The sequence below is a fragment of the Pogoniulus pusillus genome, chromosome 23, assembly GCF_015220805.1.
Source record: "Pogoniulus pusillus isolate bPogPus1 chromosome 23, bPogPus1.pri, whole genome shotgun sequence".
Classification (NCBI taxonomy): domain Eukaryota; kingdom Metazoa; phylum Chordata; class Aves; order Piciformes; family Lybiidae; genus Pogoniulus; species Pogoniulus pusillus.
The window spans coordinates 14,293,387-14,312,862 of NC_087286.1; the positions used below are offsets into that span (position 1 = coordinate 14,293,387).

The window sequence follows — 19,476 nt, forward strand, 5'->3', positions numbered from 1 at the left end:
TGGGGTGGGTGTTTTTCCTATGCCTGCTTTGCCCCATGCTCCAGCTATAACAATACAGTTTCACCAGGCACTCGCTCATATGGCTGACCTCAGCTAACAAACTGTTCCTGTTTTTAGGCTACTGTGAATGTTTATTGGCTGCTGATTTCCTTCATTCTAAACATAGTTGTTTCTCAAGACCCATATAGTTCATAAGGTCGCAAAACTTCTTGTGATATAGGATACAAATGACACTTCAGGCTTAGCAGCTTTAGACTTCTCTGGTATATTTTATCATAATACAAATACACCCATTGAAGTGATGTGTTTTTTAGATCGGGGATATGCACAATAAAATAATGACATTGCTCAGTGAGCACCTCTGCTATGAGGGCAGGCTGAGAGAGCCTGAAGAAGAGAAGGCTCCAGGGAGACCTAATAGCAGCCTTCCAATACCTGAAGGGGGCCACAAGAATGCTGCAGAGGGACTGTTTACAAAAGCCTGTAGGGATAGAAAAAAGGGCAATGGTTTGAGAGGAGATTTAGGTTGGATGTTAGCAACAAGTTGTTTACCATCAGGGTGATGGAACAGGGGAACAGGTTGCCCAGGGAGGTAGCTTAAGCCCCAATTTGTGGAGCTATTCAAGGTCAGGCTTGCCAAGCCCCTAAGCAGCCTGATCTAGTGGAGAATGTCTCTGCTGAATGGAGCAGGGATGGACTAGATGCCCTTTGGAGGTCTCTTCCAACTCAAACCATTCCATGATTCTGTACTGCTGTTTCAAATTGGTGTGGTTTAACTGAGACCTGTTACAAAACCAATGTACTGAAACTCCATGAAACAGAGTTAAGAGAAATCACAGTCTGCTTGCGATGAATGTTAAGCATTCATGTACGGTATACAAAAATGATACTGAGGATGCTCTTGAATTTCCTAGTGTAGATCTCAAGAGCATAAACTCATGGAGACATCTTTACTAACGTGCTGCATTGACACACTGACGTGTGCAAAACCTAATTACACCTATAAGGAAGCACACTAAGTTGTTAACAGAGGTTTCATTTGTAATGTCTGTACTGAAATGAGACAAAAAAATAGTAGGAAGGGTATGTAGCAATTACTACAGTTAAATTTGCATAGAGCTTTCCACTCTGCTTCCTCGTTCTCATTTGCTTAGTTGTTTAGAGATGTACGTCTTCCAGGCTGGAAGTTTCCCAGGCTTGAGAAGGAACTTTGAAAAGAGACAGACAAAAATTATTCAGGACCCATTTTTTGTGCAGAGACTATCCAAATCTCCACAGCAACATGCACACATATGTGCATACACATGATACCATTGCAAAACAGAAGAAGAACCATGGGACTTTCGCAGGCAGCTCTTCAACCGCACTTAACCAAGAGCAGAAGGATGAAATTTGAAAGCATCAACCATGAGTAAATGTTCTTTATGTTGCTCTTGTGAAATATCATTTGGATTTCACAAAGCCAGTGCTTCTTTAAAGTTGCCAGCTATGCCTATTACTCATGCTGCTTAAGGGTTGTTTGTTAGAATGGCAATGTACACAACCGAATGATTTTGTGCTGAGATAATGGCCAGCCAGGAAACACGCAGGCAGTGTAAGTGGCTTGATCTCTGAACTACAAATGCTTCTCACTCAGCTTTGTGTGCCTCCAAGAGAACACTTCTAGATGCTGTGGCCAGGAACTTATTTTGTCTTTCCAAGTTTGTATTGTATGAAAGAGTAAGGAGAGATGGTTTTCATCTTTCAGTCATACAAAGACTGCCAAAGCTCTTCTCAGTGGTATGAGAATATTTGGCTAATGCCACACATTTCACACTCTTCAGGGCTCTGTTCTCAATACAGAAAAACCCTTGAATGTCATTCAAACTCTTTTTTTTTTTTATCCTGGGTGAGAGCTTAAGAGACTTTGCTTCCCTCCCTCCACCCCAGAAAAGGACAGGACAAACTCTGATACATGTACATAGTTAAACACCGATGAGTCAAAATTTCAACAGCACAGCCATGTTTTTCTCCAGTAACTCTACTTGCTTGTACATCTGCCTAGTCGTGTGGCTCTCTGCAGGTTTCATATCCAGCCTCAGCAGAAATCAATCCACTCATTTCCATGTGCCACACTTTCAGGCAAGGAAGGCCCATAGCAGTAATTTGCATCAATACAGACTAGGTATGTGAAGACACTAATCCCGCAGTGAGTTTTTCACTTGGCCAACAGCCTGCCCAAAGGGAATGTGATGCAGAGATCAGAACCAAGGGAACAACACTGGGAAATACTGAGTTCCAACTGGCTGATTCTGCATCCTTAATGCTCTTAATATAGTTCCTAACTGGAAAGAAGTGAAAATACCCATCATTTTACTGCAGTTACAGAGCTTCAGGACATGGTTGCCATGGAAGAAAATTGCCATAACTTGTGTTCTAAAGTTGAACTGTATATCTGCAATTTCCTTTCTCCTTTAGCTTCTTTTAGTTTCATTAATTATGAGTGTTGCTCAGAGAGGTTGTAGACAACCCACAAGGGACAAATATTTGAGTTTCAGAAGTGTGAAACTTATTTTACATTCTGAACTTTCAGAGTTTATGTGAAAAGCTAACATCTACTTAATACTTTTAATAGTCAGGTTTCTTAGGTTATGATTAATACACCACATAGATCCCAAGAGGATAATTACAAATTAATCAACAGTTTGAGTCTCCCAAATGGAGTAGCATAAGGTTACCATCAATTTAAAGCATTCTTTTTCTACTTTCATGGAAAGAAAAAGAAGAGAAAAAAACCCACAGATTGTTCTGATCTTCATTTGAGAGAATTCTTCCTCTTTTCTTTAGGCATCTGAGAAGCAAACCTGCAGCTTCTATAGCTTACCAATAAAGCAGGCTTTTTAGTGAATTCAGCAGTTCGTGCTAGCAGCACTAATCCAACCACAAATCATTAAACTAGTTAGGCACTTGGAAGAGTGATGGAGCTAGAGGCACACAAGGCCATGTTTGCCTCCTCGCAGCAGTATGAGTGTGTATATATGCATGAGTCTCTGTACAAGAGTAATTTATTCTACTTCTCCTGCAGAAGCTACACAAATGTATTTGTGAGACTGTGTGAGACTTTGCAAGCCCCTCTTCCAGTCATTCTGTAGCTCAAGAAAACTTCCAAGTTTTCAGCTTCTGTTAAAAAGCTTTACTTGAAAACCAGAGAAGCTGGTAGGAATCCTTCCATTATTTCCAGAGGAGCTAGACCGGGCTCTGATGTTTAAGATGCTGCATCTGGCTAGCTAGGCTTTGTTCCTTGTCATCCACAGTGTTTCTGGGAGGCTGCTGGCACTCAATCTTTCTCTTCTGTCTCCACATATGTAAAATGAGAATGATAACTTTACCTCAGAGGAATGTTGCAAAGCTTCCCTTATAAACAGATTGGCATACTTGGGTGAAGTTGCTCGACTAACAAGAAGTTTTCTGATGGATGAGTGTCTCTTGGGAGGTCATAAAAACAAAACCAAAGCTGATTTATTCAGTTTATGGAATTTATTTTTTTTTGGTGGGGGGGTGGGTGTTGCAAGAGTCTGGTCTTAGGCAAGATGACTACATGTGCCATAGTCTTTTCTCTCTCTTATCACCTAGAGGATCTTCCTAAATCTTACCATGTCAAATTAGTGGCTAAAATAGCAAACTAGGCTAAGGTATGACCTTCACATCTGAAATGTCCATATGAAAGAACATAAAGCTTGAAGTATAGTGAGTAATAGGAAAATTATGTCCAATTTGTTTTCCAGTTTCTTATGCCTTTAGCTGGTTCAATGTAGATAAAGTAACTACGAAACAAACAGTAAAAATTAGGCTGCATTTTATTTAGTGAAGGATGCTGGAAAGTTGGCAAGAGGTAAGATTTTGCAGTGAAACAGGGAGGTGAACAAGTTGTAAATGACTCTAATATCTTCCAGATGGCATATTTTACTTGGGGACTGAGTTTAGAGTAATTAGAGGCATGTGAATTTCCTATAAATACTAAACTCCAGTTTGACACTAGAAAGCTCCTTCGTCTCTGAAGTCTTTAAACTGCTAAGTGTTTCTTTTTCCCCCATTTAAAATGGAAGTCATAGATTTGTGAATTTGTCTTTTTTGACAGACAGAAACCTTTTTTCCATGAAAAGATAGCAATTTTCTACGCCAAAAAGTTATGAACTGAAGTTTCTCACTGAAGAGGCTTAAAATTGAATGTTTCTTCCCAGAAGAGGTTTTCATTTTTATGTACTGGGATCATTATATTATAATTTATTACAAAGTGTGGCAAGCAGTGTAATCAGTGGAGCTTGCTCCAGCTCCAGGAGCACATCTTTGCATTGGTAAAATGGTTTTTACAGATAGATATGCTGAAGACTTTAGCAGATGAATTTTGCTTTTACTTCCCCTAGGACACTGCAGTCCTAAAATGGCAAAACCTCCTCCACAACCTCTGATTCTTCTTTATTTTCTGCGTGACTTTGTTACATTCGTTCCTGGAGTGAATCCTGGAGTTCTCATTTCCACTGAGGAATTTTGCAGGTTTTATTTGGTGTAAATAGAATAGAGCTAAGTAAATATGGAGTAAAATATTCTGTCACCACTCTCGCCCTCTTTAGCAATATATCAGTGTAAACTGCCCTAGGGCCATTGATATGAAGGGGCTAATCTCATTAAGAGCAGCTGAAGATCTGCCTACTGTCCTTAGTGGAGCTGTATAGATGAAAGTGCAGATATAGCCTTGCTTATTTAGTTGGGATCTCCAGTTCTGCCTGTCCCAGGTATTCAAAAGACATGAGCCAAACAAGAAGCATGTGATAAGATGAAGAGTAATCACATTTTAAAACAGTAGTGATTATTTTTATTACTTATGGGATTTTGAACTTTTATTGGGTAAGATATGTTGTAGTTCAGATTCCTCTGTTCAGCAGAGATCTAAAAGCTTAATTTCAAAATGAAAGGGCAAATCCCAATGCATTAGATGATTCCAGAAACCAATGTAATAACAAAACTGTTGCTGATATTCGTGGCAATCAAACTGTTACAGTGGGTAACTGTCAATTCTCTTCAATGTCTTTGTTACATCTTTTCTCTCTTTCATTACAGCATTGCCTTCAACTAAAATACAGCCTGGGTAGTTCATTCCTATTGCAGACTCACCGTTGGTTAATGGCATTAGTAAATCCCTGAGCAGTGGCCAAATCCCAATGGCCTTATTCCCAGAAACCTCTTAGGTTGACAGGACCTTTGTACCGGTAACTTCAGCAAATTTTGGCCCTGGGTGAAGCCCATAAAAACACCAGCTCACCAAAGATTAGTGGAAACAAAGGCCCCCCAGACTGGCAGGGGTTTCAGTAAATCACAATTCATTAATCAATTGCAAATTGCATACTTAAATTCTCACAGAATTTGTACAGAAAGGAAGAAAGAGGAAAAAACCATTTTGCTCATCCTGTGATAGACACATCCACACCAGCAGTTGACTTGCTGGGATAGAGAATGACTTCATTGAGAAGACTGCAGTGTGTGCTGAGAGTGAGAGGCCAGGCAGAGCCCCATGGTACCAAGAACACTAAGAAAGAGTTAAAAGGCCAATACCTCCACAGCTTTCTGCAGTTCCCATGCCTCCCAGTGCTCAGGCATACCTGTGCCCTGCCTATGCCTGGTCCCCTGTTATACAGACACAACAGTCACCTATGGTCTTCTTAGGGCTGCGTGCTGCATTCACCTCCGGTCTGAGGCCCATGCACAAGGAGTTATATCCCCTTGGTGTGGGTACCTGCAGTGATGGTCCCAGCTGCTGGGGAAGGCTTGCCCCATAGCAGGGGGCTGCCCCTCCAGTGCCCATTAGATGAGTCACATTGCCATGATGGGAGACAGGAGGCCTCAGGAGCACTCAGGCTGCACAAAGGCTCAGACAGAGAGAACTCAGCAGATGCTGGGCTTAAAGGCAGAAAAGCAGCCCATTTGGGCCTGTGCTTGAGTTTTTAGTTTTAACAGCATGTGCTTCTTTTTCTTGTTGCTAATAAACTGGGATTAAGGTTGGTGTCCCTCGAGTGCCTGCAGTTCTCAAGCTTTTAGCTCAGGGATACAGATGGCCTTGTGCCACAAGCACTGCAGTAAAATCCCACACCTATAACCCTCAGTCGCTGCTGGGGCACAAATCCGTGGTGCAGAACAACTTGAAACTCCTTATTTAGATTGCCTCTTGCAATGCCTTCTGTTCAGCTAAAAGCAAGCCTTGTGAGAAATAAGGAAAGAGAAAGAAAACAAGAAAAAATTCTTGTTCTCTTCTCCAAGCTCCCTCAGCCTTTCCTCAATAAGGGAGATGTTCCGCTGCCTTCAGGATCTCTGTGGCTTTGCACTGGACTCTTTCAAGCAGTTCCCTCAGGTCCTTCTTGAGCTGAGAGGTCCAGAACTGGACACAACACTCCAGATGGGGCCTCAACAGGACAGAGCAGAATATGAGCAGAACCTCTCTGACATACTAACCACAGCTCAGGATGCCATTGACCTCCTTGGCCACAAGGGCACATTGCTCACCAGAGTGATAAAAGAAACACAGAGGTGCTAAAACCTTCTTATTCTAACAGGTGATTACCTCCTCCCCACCTAGAGATGCATTATAGTAAGTGGCAGAAAGCTGTGGCGTGTTCATCTGAGTTCTGCAGATGTCTTGGGAGGGGTTTTTTTAGCTAAAAGGTGTAAGGTCTCACTGCCTCAGTAACAAGAAAATGCATAGAGAGGTGGAGTGCAGCTTGGCAGAGTGGCTGCCTTGGGCAGCTGACAGGGCTTTCCAGCACTCCACTTTACTTCATGCACTACAATGTGCTGTGGTGTGTTTCAGGGGCCACCAGCATATTCAGATCTGAAAGCAGACATAGTCCCTGTTATCACCTACTAGAAAGTGGAAATAGAAAATTCTCCAACAACTGTGTTCTGCAGCTGTTTGTGTTTTTCATTGTCCAGTGCTTGTTTTATAGCTATAACTTGGCCTTTTCCTTGAGCTTCTAACTTACACTTTACCAAACAAGGGCAAGTGTTCTGCAGTTTTTCAGGAATGTGTGGAAGAATTGTAGATTCCCTCCTCTTTCTAATGGGAATCTGTCCCAGACATTGTTTTACCAAGCCATAAAATTAGAACCCTCTAGTAGTGGCACGTTCAAATTGTAGCTAGGAGGAGCAGGGTAAGCATGCAGTGTGTGTCAGCAGGCTCCCAGCTGAGAGCCACACGTGATCCTTGCACACCACAGAGGGTGCAAGCTGAAAGCAAGCAAAAATGGCATACCCAGAAAGACCCAGAATACTTTTTGCTTCGTGGCAGAGTGAAGATACCTGCTGATGATCTCTTCTGAGTGGGCATGTCCCATTTTTGCACATGAGCTCATCTCTGGTCTCTCACCTGAGACTACTTCACCTGAGACTACTCTCCATGGTTAGCACCATGCTTATATTTACATCTCCATGCCATAAACCCTAAAGGACTGTAGAACATTACAAGAAATATTTGCCACACCATTGACAGCAGTAACTGAGTGAAGAATTGCCAAGTGGGAAATCCAAATTTGCAAACTCAGTATTCTGGGCTGCATGCCAAGACTGTCTGGGCGCTGCAGAGGTGACACATTCAGTCTCCTCACAAGGATGCCAAAGTGCCAACTGCATCCCTGGCACAGCATCTTCTCCTGACAAACTTATGGAGAAGAACTGCTACCAAGTCCAGAGGGAGAGGCAAGCTGCTTTCTGAGCTTCCTTGGCAGCAACTCCATTTTCAAGTTGTGACTGTACTTTCTCCTATTTACAAGAACAGTTGTTTTTGATGCATTATGGTATCTGGCAGGATTTTGAAAAGTGCAAAAATGACAGCAGGATGTTGATTTCCAATTATAAGCCAGTAAAATACAGAGTAATTTCATTTCCCTAAGAAAAAAAAAGGGAAAAGAAAAAAAGAAAAAAAGTATAAATATATATAATTTGCTGCTGCTCTGATGTAAGGTATTGCCACCAGTGTGGGAGAATCCAAACCCATTTGTTATCTGCCAAGCAAAAGAGATGATCCTTAAAATATGAAAGTTGTAGGGCTGATCTTTAAAGCTTCCTCTTTTCAAATTGTACTTCATACCTATTTTCTCATGGCTAAACTTCTTCTCTGACTGTCAGTAATTTTTCCAAGCAAATGAGAAGAAAAGAAAAGGAAAAATCCTCCAATCTTCCATAGGGCTGTGTGACCTATAACTTGCAAAATCCATTAGAAGACAGCCTTTTAGTAACCAAATCGTGTCATTTACAACTGCACAGCAGCCACAAAGAGCATTATAAATTACAAGCCTGCCACTACAAGTGACAATGGAAAGGTGTGGGCAGGCTGTCACTGCAAAGGAGGAAAAGCAGGAGAGTGATAGAATTTCATTTCTATTTTTTTGGCCAAATTACTTTATCCAATAGCTAAGTTAGAATTTACAAGTTCATTATTTTTTGGTCTTTGTGTGATAGGCAGTAAGACTGTAGAAGATTGTTTTTAAGGTGTGGCAGAATGAAAATACTGAATTAAAAGCTTTTGGGTTTGGGTTATTTTTTCCCCCTTCTTTACACACAAAGTGAAAAAAATGTAAAAGCTTTTTTAACATTTTTAGTTGAAATCTGTCATGTCAATTAATAATTCAGAAATCAAGCTCTTCTTGATAGTCAGTTGAAAATGTCATCTGCTCTTGAAGCTTGAGCTGGATGGTGCTGGGAAACGGGAAATAATGTCACTGTAGGTGGAAGAGCAAAGACTGTCACTCAGGTGGTGTGATTTTAGGAGGTTATTCTTTCTCTGCAATGAGCAGTTAATTATTTGGAGAAAGGTTGTCCTGTGAAAAAACTCTCAGTGTTTTCTACCTAATCTCTAAAATTAGCAGCTCCCATCCCTGAGTATATCAAACACAGTTTGCAGGAAATCTACTGAAGAAATTCTTAGTGATATTTCTAGACCAAACAAAACAAAACCAAAGAAGAGCAATTCTGAGGTCTTTTTACGGCTCCTCTCCTAACTTTTAAAACCTAAATGATCTATATCATAAAGACATTCTGGAAAGAAGTTTAATTTTATGAAGTATGCATAAAATTGTCTCTGAAATAAACATTTCTGTCTTGAATGCACACCAGTCTAAAGTGGGACAGTGAAGCTCACTAGCTGAGCAATTGCTACTAAAGAAATCAAATGCATAAGAGGAAATGCAGTTAACACAATATTTCACATATGTTAATGCTTGCAGTTCCATCAGTGTCAGCTTTATTTTCTACTTGATATACACCAAAGCTGGCACACAATTTTAACTGATGAAGTAATGTCATTTTTAATTTAAGGAGCCCTAAGCCATCCACTTTAACTAGTGATATCATCTTGGCAGTTATCTCGTGGGACTTCATGTAAACATAAGTAATGTGCCCTGGACAGTTTGGAGCAGAGTTGTTAAAAATGATATTGGTCATCATGAAGACAATTTTTTTCCCTTTGATCTCTTTAAAAGCACCAGACACTTTATTGTCCTGTCATCCTCAGCTCTTCCTTGTATATTAATATGCTTGGGACATTTTGGTGAACCTAACCGTGGAATAAAGGTCTAAACAAATTAAAGGCAACATTTTGATGTCAGTTGTAGTAGGATAATGAAAAGTAAATGAGATTGTCTGGCAAACTGCAACTTGTTAAATAAAACGGCAGCACGGCTGAGACACAAAGGCACAGGGACGAAGAAAAGGCTTTTGTGGCAGGCTGAGAAGAGATCCAGGGCACAACCCAGGCTCCAAGTGCCACCACCTTTTAGGAGTAGATTCAATTGATCTTTTAAGTTGTGACTGTTCCTGCTTTCTGCCTAGAGTTGAGTGAAATCACTGGCTAGCAAAGCTTAAAACCAGACCTGTCTCCACATCTGAAGCTTCTGCCTCCCCCTGACTTGTAATCTCATTTGTATTCCCTCAGATGGCTCAGTGCACCAAGCTGCTGAGCTTTCCGCAGCCCTCTGATTCCAGATCCCTCAGACCAGGCCCTACATATTGGCATCTCTGGTGACAGGGCTGAAGAACCCTGACATCACTGTTGCTCACAGGCAAACTTTTACTACCAGTCATTATGGAGTCGTTTCCTTATGTAGTAGTTAGGAATGAAGCAAGTAACAAGGGGAGGATTTAGCTGGGGCTGTTCAGGGATCATACTCTGTACAAGTACAAATATCATCAGGTGCACTTCTTCATCCAAATGTCTAATCCAGGCTGGCTTGTAATGAAGCAAGTTTTGTCTGAGAAAAAAACAAGTGCTGTGACTGATGTGTGGATTTTGTCATTTGCTCCGAACTATTTGTCCAGCTAAGAAGAAAAATAGAGATTTTTTTTTCCCTGCCAGAGATCTGCAAAATGGTGGCATTTTGAACAAAAATCTAATGCTTAGGGATTTATTTATTATTCCGTGGACATATGTTTGGAGGACAGCATATGGAAATCAAAGTATTGTTCATAAAGGGCTCCAACCAAAAAAAAAAGACACTTTTGAATTCATAACAGAACTTCGCAGTTTGAAAAGAATGCTATGCATTATGTATTGATAACAACACTACACAGACAAAGGAACACAATTTAATAATACAGAATTGTGCTCATGAGATTTCCTCTTCTTTTTTTTTGTTAATTGGTTACTTTAGCTGACATTGTCTGCAAGCATAATGGACGCCATTCTTCCTAATAGTTCCATGTTGCCAGATGATGTCTACAGACATAATGTAGTCCATTTTAATTATTTCATTTTGCTTACATCTTTCAGCATAATGCATTTTCCAAGCAAGCTAGCATTTTTCTTGATAATCTATGTTGTGTTATGGTTTCTAAATTAATTAGGCCTCCTTCTTTCCTGGAAGTTAAAAGTTTCTTCCTTCCATTTGTCCACCAGGTATGATTATGTTGAAGTGATTGATGGAGATAATGCTGATGGACGCTTGTGGGGAAAATACTGTGGAAAAATTGCACCCCCTCCTTTGGTGTCTTCAGGACAATACCTTTTTATTAAATTTGTTTCTGACTATGAGACACATGGAGCAGGATTTTCTATCCGTTATGAAGTCTTCAAAAGAGGTGAGAAACGATTCTTTGTTATATAGCTCACAACCTGTGGTTCTTGCTCGCCTCAAAAAAAGTTCACCGTCGCTCTTTGGAATGGAGAGAATGCAGGGAAATGCTTGAAAGAAAATGTTATTGCCCTTGTCAGTCCGAGGTGGTGTATGCATTCAGCGAGTGTACATCGTGAATCCAATGGGTCAGCTGCATCTGAGGATTGCCTCCTTTGGGTGTAATGTGATAGTCTTCATCAGCTGTGTGCTTCAACCATATTAAAGCCATTAGCTTCCTCCTTCTATTTTTTTTCTTCCTGACAATAATTAGTGCATGATTTGCAATGTTACTGCCTTAACAGCACTGTAAGCTTCTGACTCTCTGACTTATTATGCTTAGTGTTTTGCTTTGCATTCCCAAGAGATGGCTGTAGGCCCGGAGAGGACCAAAGTGCACATGGGCAGCAGATGATGTTGCTATTGCCTTCACAAATCATGTTTGGGACGTAAGGAGAGGAGAAACTCAGGCTATTCACAGCCATGACCCACTGGATGTTTGTGCCAGGAGTTCAGTGCCAGTGAGGACAGACAGCTGTACAGGGTACGAAGAAAACCCAGAGAAACTGTCTCAGATTAACCAGACCTATAGACAGTCTCTCTTTGGTAACTCTCTGGGTCGATAGCTAGAAGGGCAGTAAGATAATTTTTTTCTGGCATGCATCCTCCCTGTCGCTAGATGGAGAGAAATGATTCCTATATCCCATGCCCAGAGAATACAGGGACAAAATTCATAATATACAAAAAGACTACGCCTAACTTTATGGGGAAAATACTTTGACTGCAACATCATTGTTTAGGGTCATAGTCACCAAAGCAGCTCAAAACTCAGTTTCCAGTGCATAGGACTCCCAGACAGTACCCCACTTTCAGAACCAGTTCAAGTCCGTTTTAGGCACCTGAAGCAGAGCCAGGTTTTCAGCTGCATTCAGCACACACACTTGGTGGCAGCTGTACTGTTAATGAGGAGAAGCGCAGTAGTGAAGACTCTTTTCTATTGTATGCTACTGCTGCTCTGCACAGTGCTAATTGGGGCCACAGACCTCTTGCTCACCATCTTCCCTGCCTGTAAATCCACTCTTGGCTCCCAGAAATTCTTGTGGTGACCTTCAGGGTCACATTTTTTGAAAGGCTTTAGCATCCAGATGACACCAAGATTTCCTGGAAACATATCTCTATTTATTTTGATGTGTCTAGGTGGCTAACCTCTGGAAACTATGCCCTAAAGTTTCACGGTGCTTACATATACACAACCAACAAGGCTGAAAGACAAGTAGTGAAAGAATGACATCTATTTTAACACCTGACTATTTTCAAGCAAAAAGCTTTTATTTATACCCTAGTAGTGTAGTGGCAACTCAGACCTCTGACAGGAACGTTGTGTTTATTTCCTTGTGTGGTCATTTACATCCCTCAATGACATACATTAAAGATGTTAAGATGGCATTATGAATGTGATTTTACACCTACAGAAGTCAAGAAACTCGAAATTATGGCTCCCAGAGCAGCTTTAACTCTAGTTCATTCCACATGAACTGCATATTAAAGACAGGAAAGTTATCACCAGGTATAGTGTCAGAAAATGCTGTGTGTACACAAAGGATACAAGTTACAGCTGCTGGGAGAACACAGTCCCTTCTAACTTTTGAGTTGATGCATACATGCTGTTCCACATTTACATGTTAATATCTGTACCAAATAAAGCTGATCACCCTGTTGGGTAGGTGAGCTCAGTTGCCTGCACCAGACTTTCCCCTTAGCATATTCACAACAGCATATTCACAACACAGTGTATCATTTCCTAGGTATGAGAAGTATTAAAATCATCCCAAGCCCAAGGTCCTGTGGTGCTCAGCTGAAGGATGAGCTGCATTCCAGCACACAGTATGGTTTTGGCCATTGTTGTGCAAGCATTCTTAGTTTCTCCACCTCAGAGCTATTTATTATGTTGGGTCTCTGCTAGAACCTTTTCTGTCAGTTTTCCATGAAAACTGCCCCATGCACTTCTTCCTAGCCTCAGTGTTGATTTAGTTCCTGGAACTTCTTCTCACTGTCAGTGAAGGGTCAAAATCTGTGGAGGGCGTTTTAGTAAGGCAGCTCTTCAGGAAACAGTTTTTGTTTCTCACACCAGATTGACTCAAGCGTGTTTAAAATAAAGCAAGCTGGTACTGAGATACCATGTGTGAGAATAAGGAGCCTGGTGAGCATGCACTCACAGAGCCAGAATCTGGATGCATTTAATAAAGCAGTAATGATCCTGCCTTACATTTTATATTGCATCTTTTATCAGATTTCACGAGGAATACAGAGCACTTTATGCTATGAATGGCATAGCAAAGCTCTTTTATCCTGAAACAGCAGCTACCAGTGGGAGTGAGGAGCAACAATCAGAATACAACCCTCCCATACATGACAAGGAGACAAGGGAATGACAGGGAAAGAAGAGAAATATCCAACTAATGTGTAAGGAGGTGATTTAATTATAGGCCAAATGTAATTTCCCAAATTGGAATGGGTCAGGTTACATGAACATTAATATCTACGTCTTCCAAAATATGCCATGAGGTGTTCTGAATATTGATGTGATATCTCAAGCATTTCCTGTCAGTGTCTGCTGAAGGGCAAAACCACCTGACTGACTAAATTCATTCAGACCTCTCTCTTGCATGCTGAATTTAGCTGGGAGGTGGCCAAATCTGTGGGGGGTAATATGTTTGGCACATTCACAAGGAAAACATTTTCTATGGTGAAGTAAGAGTACTCATATATGCAACAAGCCAGACTGTTTTCCCTTAGTGATCTGTGTAAAGGATTGAAAATCTTCTAGGGCTGCTGACTGCAGTCTCTAAGGGTTCTGGGCATCCTCATCCAAATTGAGTTCTCACACATGCTCATCCTCCAGCACAGACCTGCCTGTTGCAACCAAACCGTGTTGCCTGGTGTCCTTCCTACACTCCATGTCCAAAAACCTTCATCTGAGTCATCCTACTCAAACTCCTCAGGTCAGCTGTTATCCACCAATGCCCTGAATCCTGTAAATCACTTTCCATTAAATTTGTAGTGTTAAAAGTCAGAGAGGTATTTGTGCTGACTTTGTGGGGGAGGATGTGCCTGTGGCTGCCTTTTGAGCACACCTGCAGATGTGGGATCCACAGAGAGGATTCCTCAGGGACCTAAATAAAGGAGAAATGGTTAGGGTTAGGGTCAACAAAAGAAGGACTCCAGGTTTAGTACCCCATATTCACAAATGCAAATCCAGGCCTTGCATTTTACTGCTACTTTCCTGCTTCAGCACCCTTTGGAGCATCCCATTGTGCCATGGTGGGGACGCTGGGGAAAGCTGGTGTGTCAACATTGACATTAGATGACTTCTAGCAGCACTGCCTGTAATCACACAGTTTATCATGCCTGCACCAACAGCAACATTTTACTGGTGCACCTGTGTCAACACCACTCAGAATGAGTCACTCACCCTTGGTACATGTACGAATTACCTTTCACATTTAGTTTGTCAAGGAGACATAGGTCACATCTGGCAGAGTTACTGAGTCAGTGCTCCAGGAATCTGAAACCACTACTCCCTCTACTGAATTCACTCACCCGCCTTGGTGAAAAAAATTCTGTTTTGCCAATAAAAACCTGTCAGCTGTAAGATTTAAAGATTTGAGCTTGAAGGGGCTATAATTATTTCTCTAGGGCTCTGTCGAGATTTCTGCAGCTTAGGCTTTCATTGTTCCCACGTGACATTGTATTTGTCACAGTTGTTTCTAGAGCTTGTCCAAGTTTTCCTATTGTTCCATACAAACTGAAAACTGGAGATTGGGCAGTATATGTGAATTGTGCTTTAAAACCTGGCTATCAAGAATAAGAACAAGGTGGCTGAGTGATTAATGCAGTGATTAAAATGAGGTGTTTCATTGGAAAGCCACCTTTGGTGCTGGAGAGGCAACACAGCCTAATTTGTTTTCCAGCTAGCTACTTTGCTTAGTAGCACTGCATTAATCCAGGTGATTTTCCTCTTTCTCTTACAGGACCTGAATGTTCCAGAAACTTTACTTCATCAAGTGGAGTGATAAAGTCCCCTGGATTCCCTGAAAAATATCCAAATAGCCTTGAATGCACTTATATTATCTTTGCACCAAAGATGTCAGAGATTATACTGGAATTTGAAAGCTTTGAGCTGGAACCTGACTCAAATACTCCAGGCGGAGTGTTCTGTCGCTATGACCGATTGGAAATCTGGGATGGATTCCCTGATGGTAAGAGAAAAATGGGTTGTGATATGCAAAACCATTACTCTGCAGAGGCATACTCTCATTATTTTAAATGTCAGAGTGGAGAGGTCTTTGCTTGATCTATGTGAAGTGAGTTGAATTAAAGAGAAACGTGGGCAATGCTCTGCAAATTCATTCAGTAGAAGGTATCCCAGTGTGAATGAATTTTATTTAATCTGTTTCATTTTGAATGTTCTACTTGGAAGAAATCACTCTTCATAGAGGGAATAGGGGTTGGACCTCCTATACTAAAATAAATTAACTACTATCTCTTATAATGGGTCTCAAAACCTTCACAACTAACATACAAGCGTTGTCCAGAAATTTCCAACTTGCACAAACTAGATTTTGGGTGCTCCAATTCATGGAGGATCTGGGTCAAAGCAGAGAATTTCTTTACCAGAGAAAACATTCACATAGCTGAAATTGTAGTGACTAAGTTGTTACCTAGATCTACAAATAGTCATTGAGTTATTCATTCAGGTGGCTCCAGTGTTTGGAAATTGCAGAGCTCTTCCCTTACGGTGCTCTCTCTTTGAGCAGGATAAGTAAATCCAAAGGTTTTATCTTAATTTGTTAATTTATAATCTCTGATCAGCTGGGCACATTTGTGGAGGTGGGCGGATTGGGTACCCTTCTGGAACTTATTCTCTGCCATCTCAGTAATTTTCCACTTAGTTGTTGAACACACTTGACCTTGTGCAAATTCAATAAGTGCATAGCTAGATATTAGCTAAGCAAGCCCTCATTTCACCCCCTGCCCAATCTCATGTGCCTGTTTTTACAGTACAACTAATGAACAAAATAGCTGCATGATTTCTCTGGGCTTTTTATATATGGCAGAGGGTCCACAAGACCCAAGCCCCCTCTAGGTAGGGTAGCCACGTACTGGTGCTCCAAAGATCCCAGCTCACTAGCTCAACTCTGCAGCTCCAGCCTAGAAGCGACTGTTCAAGCTGAATGCTAACCTTCAGGGTGCCCAAAAGCCTGTATGAATTCTGCAGTCAGCTATGTAAACCTGATGGCTTGTGGTGCCTTTCTCAATGTTTCTGTGTATGGCATAAGATGATAAAGAGAAGCATCTTGAAGCTGTCCCTTTCCCTTCTTAATTTTGTAACATGTAGCAAAAATCCAACAACTGAAGATATGTGTTGTTTGTGCTGGGCACTAATTGCAGCTATTTCTGACTTCCACTGGTGTGATAACTCATATTAATAGATATTTTCTTTGCTTTTGTGAACAGCAGTGGCAGTTTCTACAAACTGCTAATCCTACATTAATATTTAATTTAAATGGAAACATACAACTTAGGGAACATATTTTAATAACATATTTAGACTGGCTTGTTTTCCTGGATAAATCCCCAATATAACTTTAATTAAAGCTTTTATTGGTGCCACAGTTAATAGGTATGTGCTCTTTAACATATATTGGGGGGGGGTTATCTTTTTCTGTGTTTGTTTTATGTTTAAGGGGTTTATCATGGCTCTTTTCAATCCACTCCAGTAAATACTGAAGAAAGAGCCATAACAGTAGCTGAAAGACTGTTTAGTATTTAATGCCTTAGTTAGGAGAACACTATTGTAACACCACAATAATGATGTCTGGAACATTTAATAATAGGTTTTGTTGTATATAGGCCAAATCTGTCCAAACTGAATTCCTGTGGAACTTGCATTTATACTGACATGTGAAAAGATGATCCAATCAATCAAATTATGTGTAATATTACCAAAAAGAAATTCATTCTTGTTCGTGTCAGAGGGTTTCAAAGCGGTAATTTCCTGGTTCAGAAAAATGGCTGAGCCATACTGAAGAGCAATTAACAACAGGCATTAGCAGCCTTCCAATTCCCCCACCAACTGTCTCAACCTAAAATGATCCTGACATGCAATAAGGGTGTTTACATGTTTGTAAATATTCAACTGAATTTGCAGACTAGAAGGAAATGTTTCCTTAGATACAAACTGTTGGAGGCTGCAGTGGTTGTAGGGAAAGGTTTGCTGCATACATCAATACACTGTAGGACTATGCTCAGCCAGCAATCACTCTTCTTTACCTTAACACTACAAAGGCAAATAGGATGTGATTGCTTCTCCATAAATGCATCACAAGATGAATCCCTGAGAGGTGGGAGAAACATTTTAACTGAACTGTAAAGATGACGCAGGAAACCACTGCTATGACCGGCCATAAACTGAAGATAAAAATTAGAAGTTTGTAGATAAAAACCAGAGTATCCAGATAATCTTGAGAAGGGAAAAAAGACTGAGAAAGGAAGGTAAAATAAGTCTAATTTGCATTCTCATACAGGTATTTAAACGTCTGGAAAAGGTTTGACAGTATAGATTCTTTTGTTGAAGGGCTGCTCACCCAGGGTGAGTCTTTCATCTTCCAGCCATTTGTATGTTTCCCTTTCATCTGTGAAAAGGTAATTTGAAGCTACATCTATGCTATGAAGTAAAACAGGGACAAGGCATGGTCGTGGGTACTTTTTAACTGCAGACATATTCCCCTTCACAGCTTTAGCCCATGTTAGTTTGCACTTTCCCAAACAGTTCCTAAGTACTCTTTGGAGAACAGTCAAAGCCAGGAGTCGTTCCCAACAGGCACACTGGACGTGACCATCCTGCTTCAGAAGGAAGAATCCTGTGGGAGCAAGCTGTATTACACTTAGTCTGGTCCTGGAAGCAGTCCCTGGCCACTGGCTACAGGTCCAGAGGGTGGTCCCTGGCCTGCTCTGTGTAGTGATACAGACATAACCATAAAACAAGAGAAGCTATTTTGCTTTGCTGTACTGCACTGCTGCTCACATGCCCAGTTCCATTAGAGGTTAAAGCTGCAATTGTGCTACACTGACAAAAAACCATGAAGTAGAAGGGTCTTTAAATGTTTAGAAAAAGTGTATATCCTTCAGCTCAAATCGCTTGCTCGACAGCAACACAGTTGTGGTTTGCCAGGATGATGGCAGTATTTTAATAGGACACAGAGAACAATTTCGTGGTAAATAGTTGTGGCCACAGGCACAGAATTAGATGGACACAGCCTCCTGAGTATGCTGCTTTCACGCAGCCCTGGAAAGCAGGCATCAGTGTTAGGAGCCAAGCACTGTCAGTCCCTCCATTCTCAGCAGACAGCAGCAGCCCACTCTGATCTGTTTCAGAAGTTAGAGCAGAAACTGAACATAAGTGGAAAATGTTTTCACTGTAGAATTTTACCAGCTACAATCAGTAGGAAATAAACGTGCTGTTTTCTACAGTTGTGATTTTTTTTCCCTTCCTCCCCTACAAAAGGAAAAGAAAAAAAAAGATAAATGTTCTCTTAAACATATTTTCACAATGATATTTAAAAGGACATGTCAAAACCAGTCCTCTGCCATTTACATTTTGCTTTTATCTAATTGCTGTTTTTCTAGTGGAAAACAATTTGCTGTTAGACAGTTTGCCAGCAGCTGTAGCAGTCATTCACAAAGATGTTAATCCTGAAATGGTCCATCACAATCCTGGAGTTCTCAGCCTACTTCCTTGTCCTTTCAGTGGATTGAATCTGCCAAGTGCTGAGTGTGCCTTGATTCTGCAAACTATGTGCTTATCTTTGAAGCCAGGGAGCAGTTAGATTGACTTCAAAAGGAATTCAACAAGGACACTTAATGTGTCTGAAGTTGGTATAAACAGTGGTATAAGTGTTCTGCTGGTTCAAGTGTGGAATGGTAGGCACTCGTGAATGCCTCAAACCTGGCATTTTGTTTCTGCATAACTGTGTGCCAAGGGCACTCTTTGGTCTCTGAAACAGAGCAATGAGTGAAATGAAGCCTGTTGGAGAATATTCATGTTCTGTTCGTGCAGAAAAGGGACTAGACTGTGGATTGGCAGAGGTAGCAGGTGGAGTTAGAGTAAGAGAGTGAGTAGATTGCAGAATAGAACTATGTGATTTTGCATTAATAAATTAGGCACCAAAAATATCTTTGCCCAAGGCACAAATATACCTTAGCCAGCCTTGGCTGAGAGGAGTCCATTGATGACTTTGAAGAAAAATAGGCCACTCAAAACGAGGACTAGCTGAAGCCATGAACT

At 41.0% G+C, this 19,476-nt stretch overlaps 1 protein-coding gene across 5 annotated transcripts in view; it reads left to right on the top strand.

Moving 5' to 3' along the window:
• Nucleotides 1-19,476, top strand: part of NRP1 (neuropilin 1) — a 116,268-nt gene that overhangs the window by 37,675 nt on the left and 59,117 nt on the right. For all 5 annotated transcript variants that reach the window (XM_064162607.1, XM_064162608.1, XM_064162609.1 and 2 more), the window contains 2 exons: nucleotides 10,916-11,097; nucleotides 15,161-15,388. In XM_064162607.1, coding sequence (XP_064018677.1) covers nucleotides 10,916-11,097; nucleotides 15,161-15,388 — 410 coding nt within the window. The remainder of the gene's footprint in view (nucleotides 1-10,915; nucleotides 11,098-15,160; nucleotides 15,389-19,476) is intronic.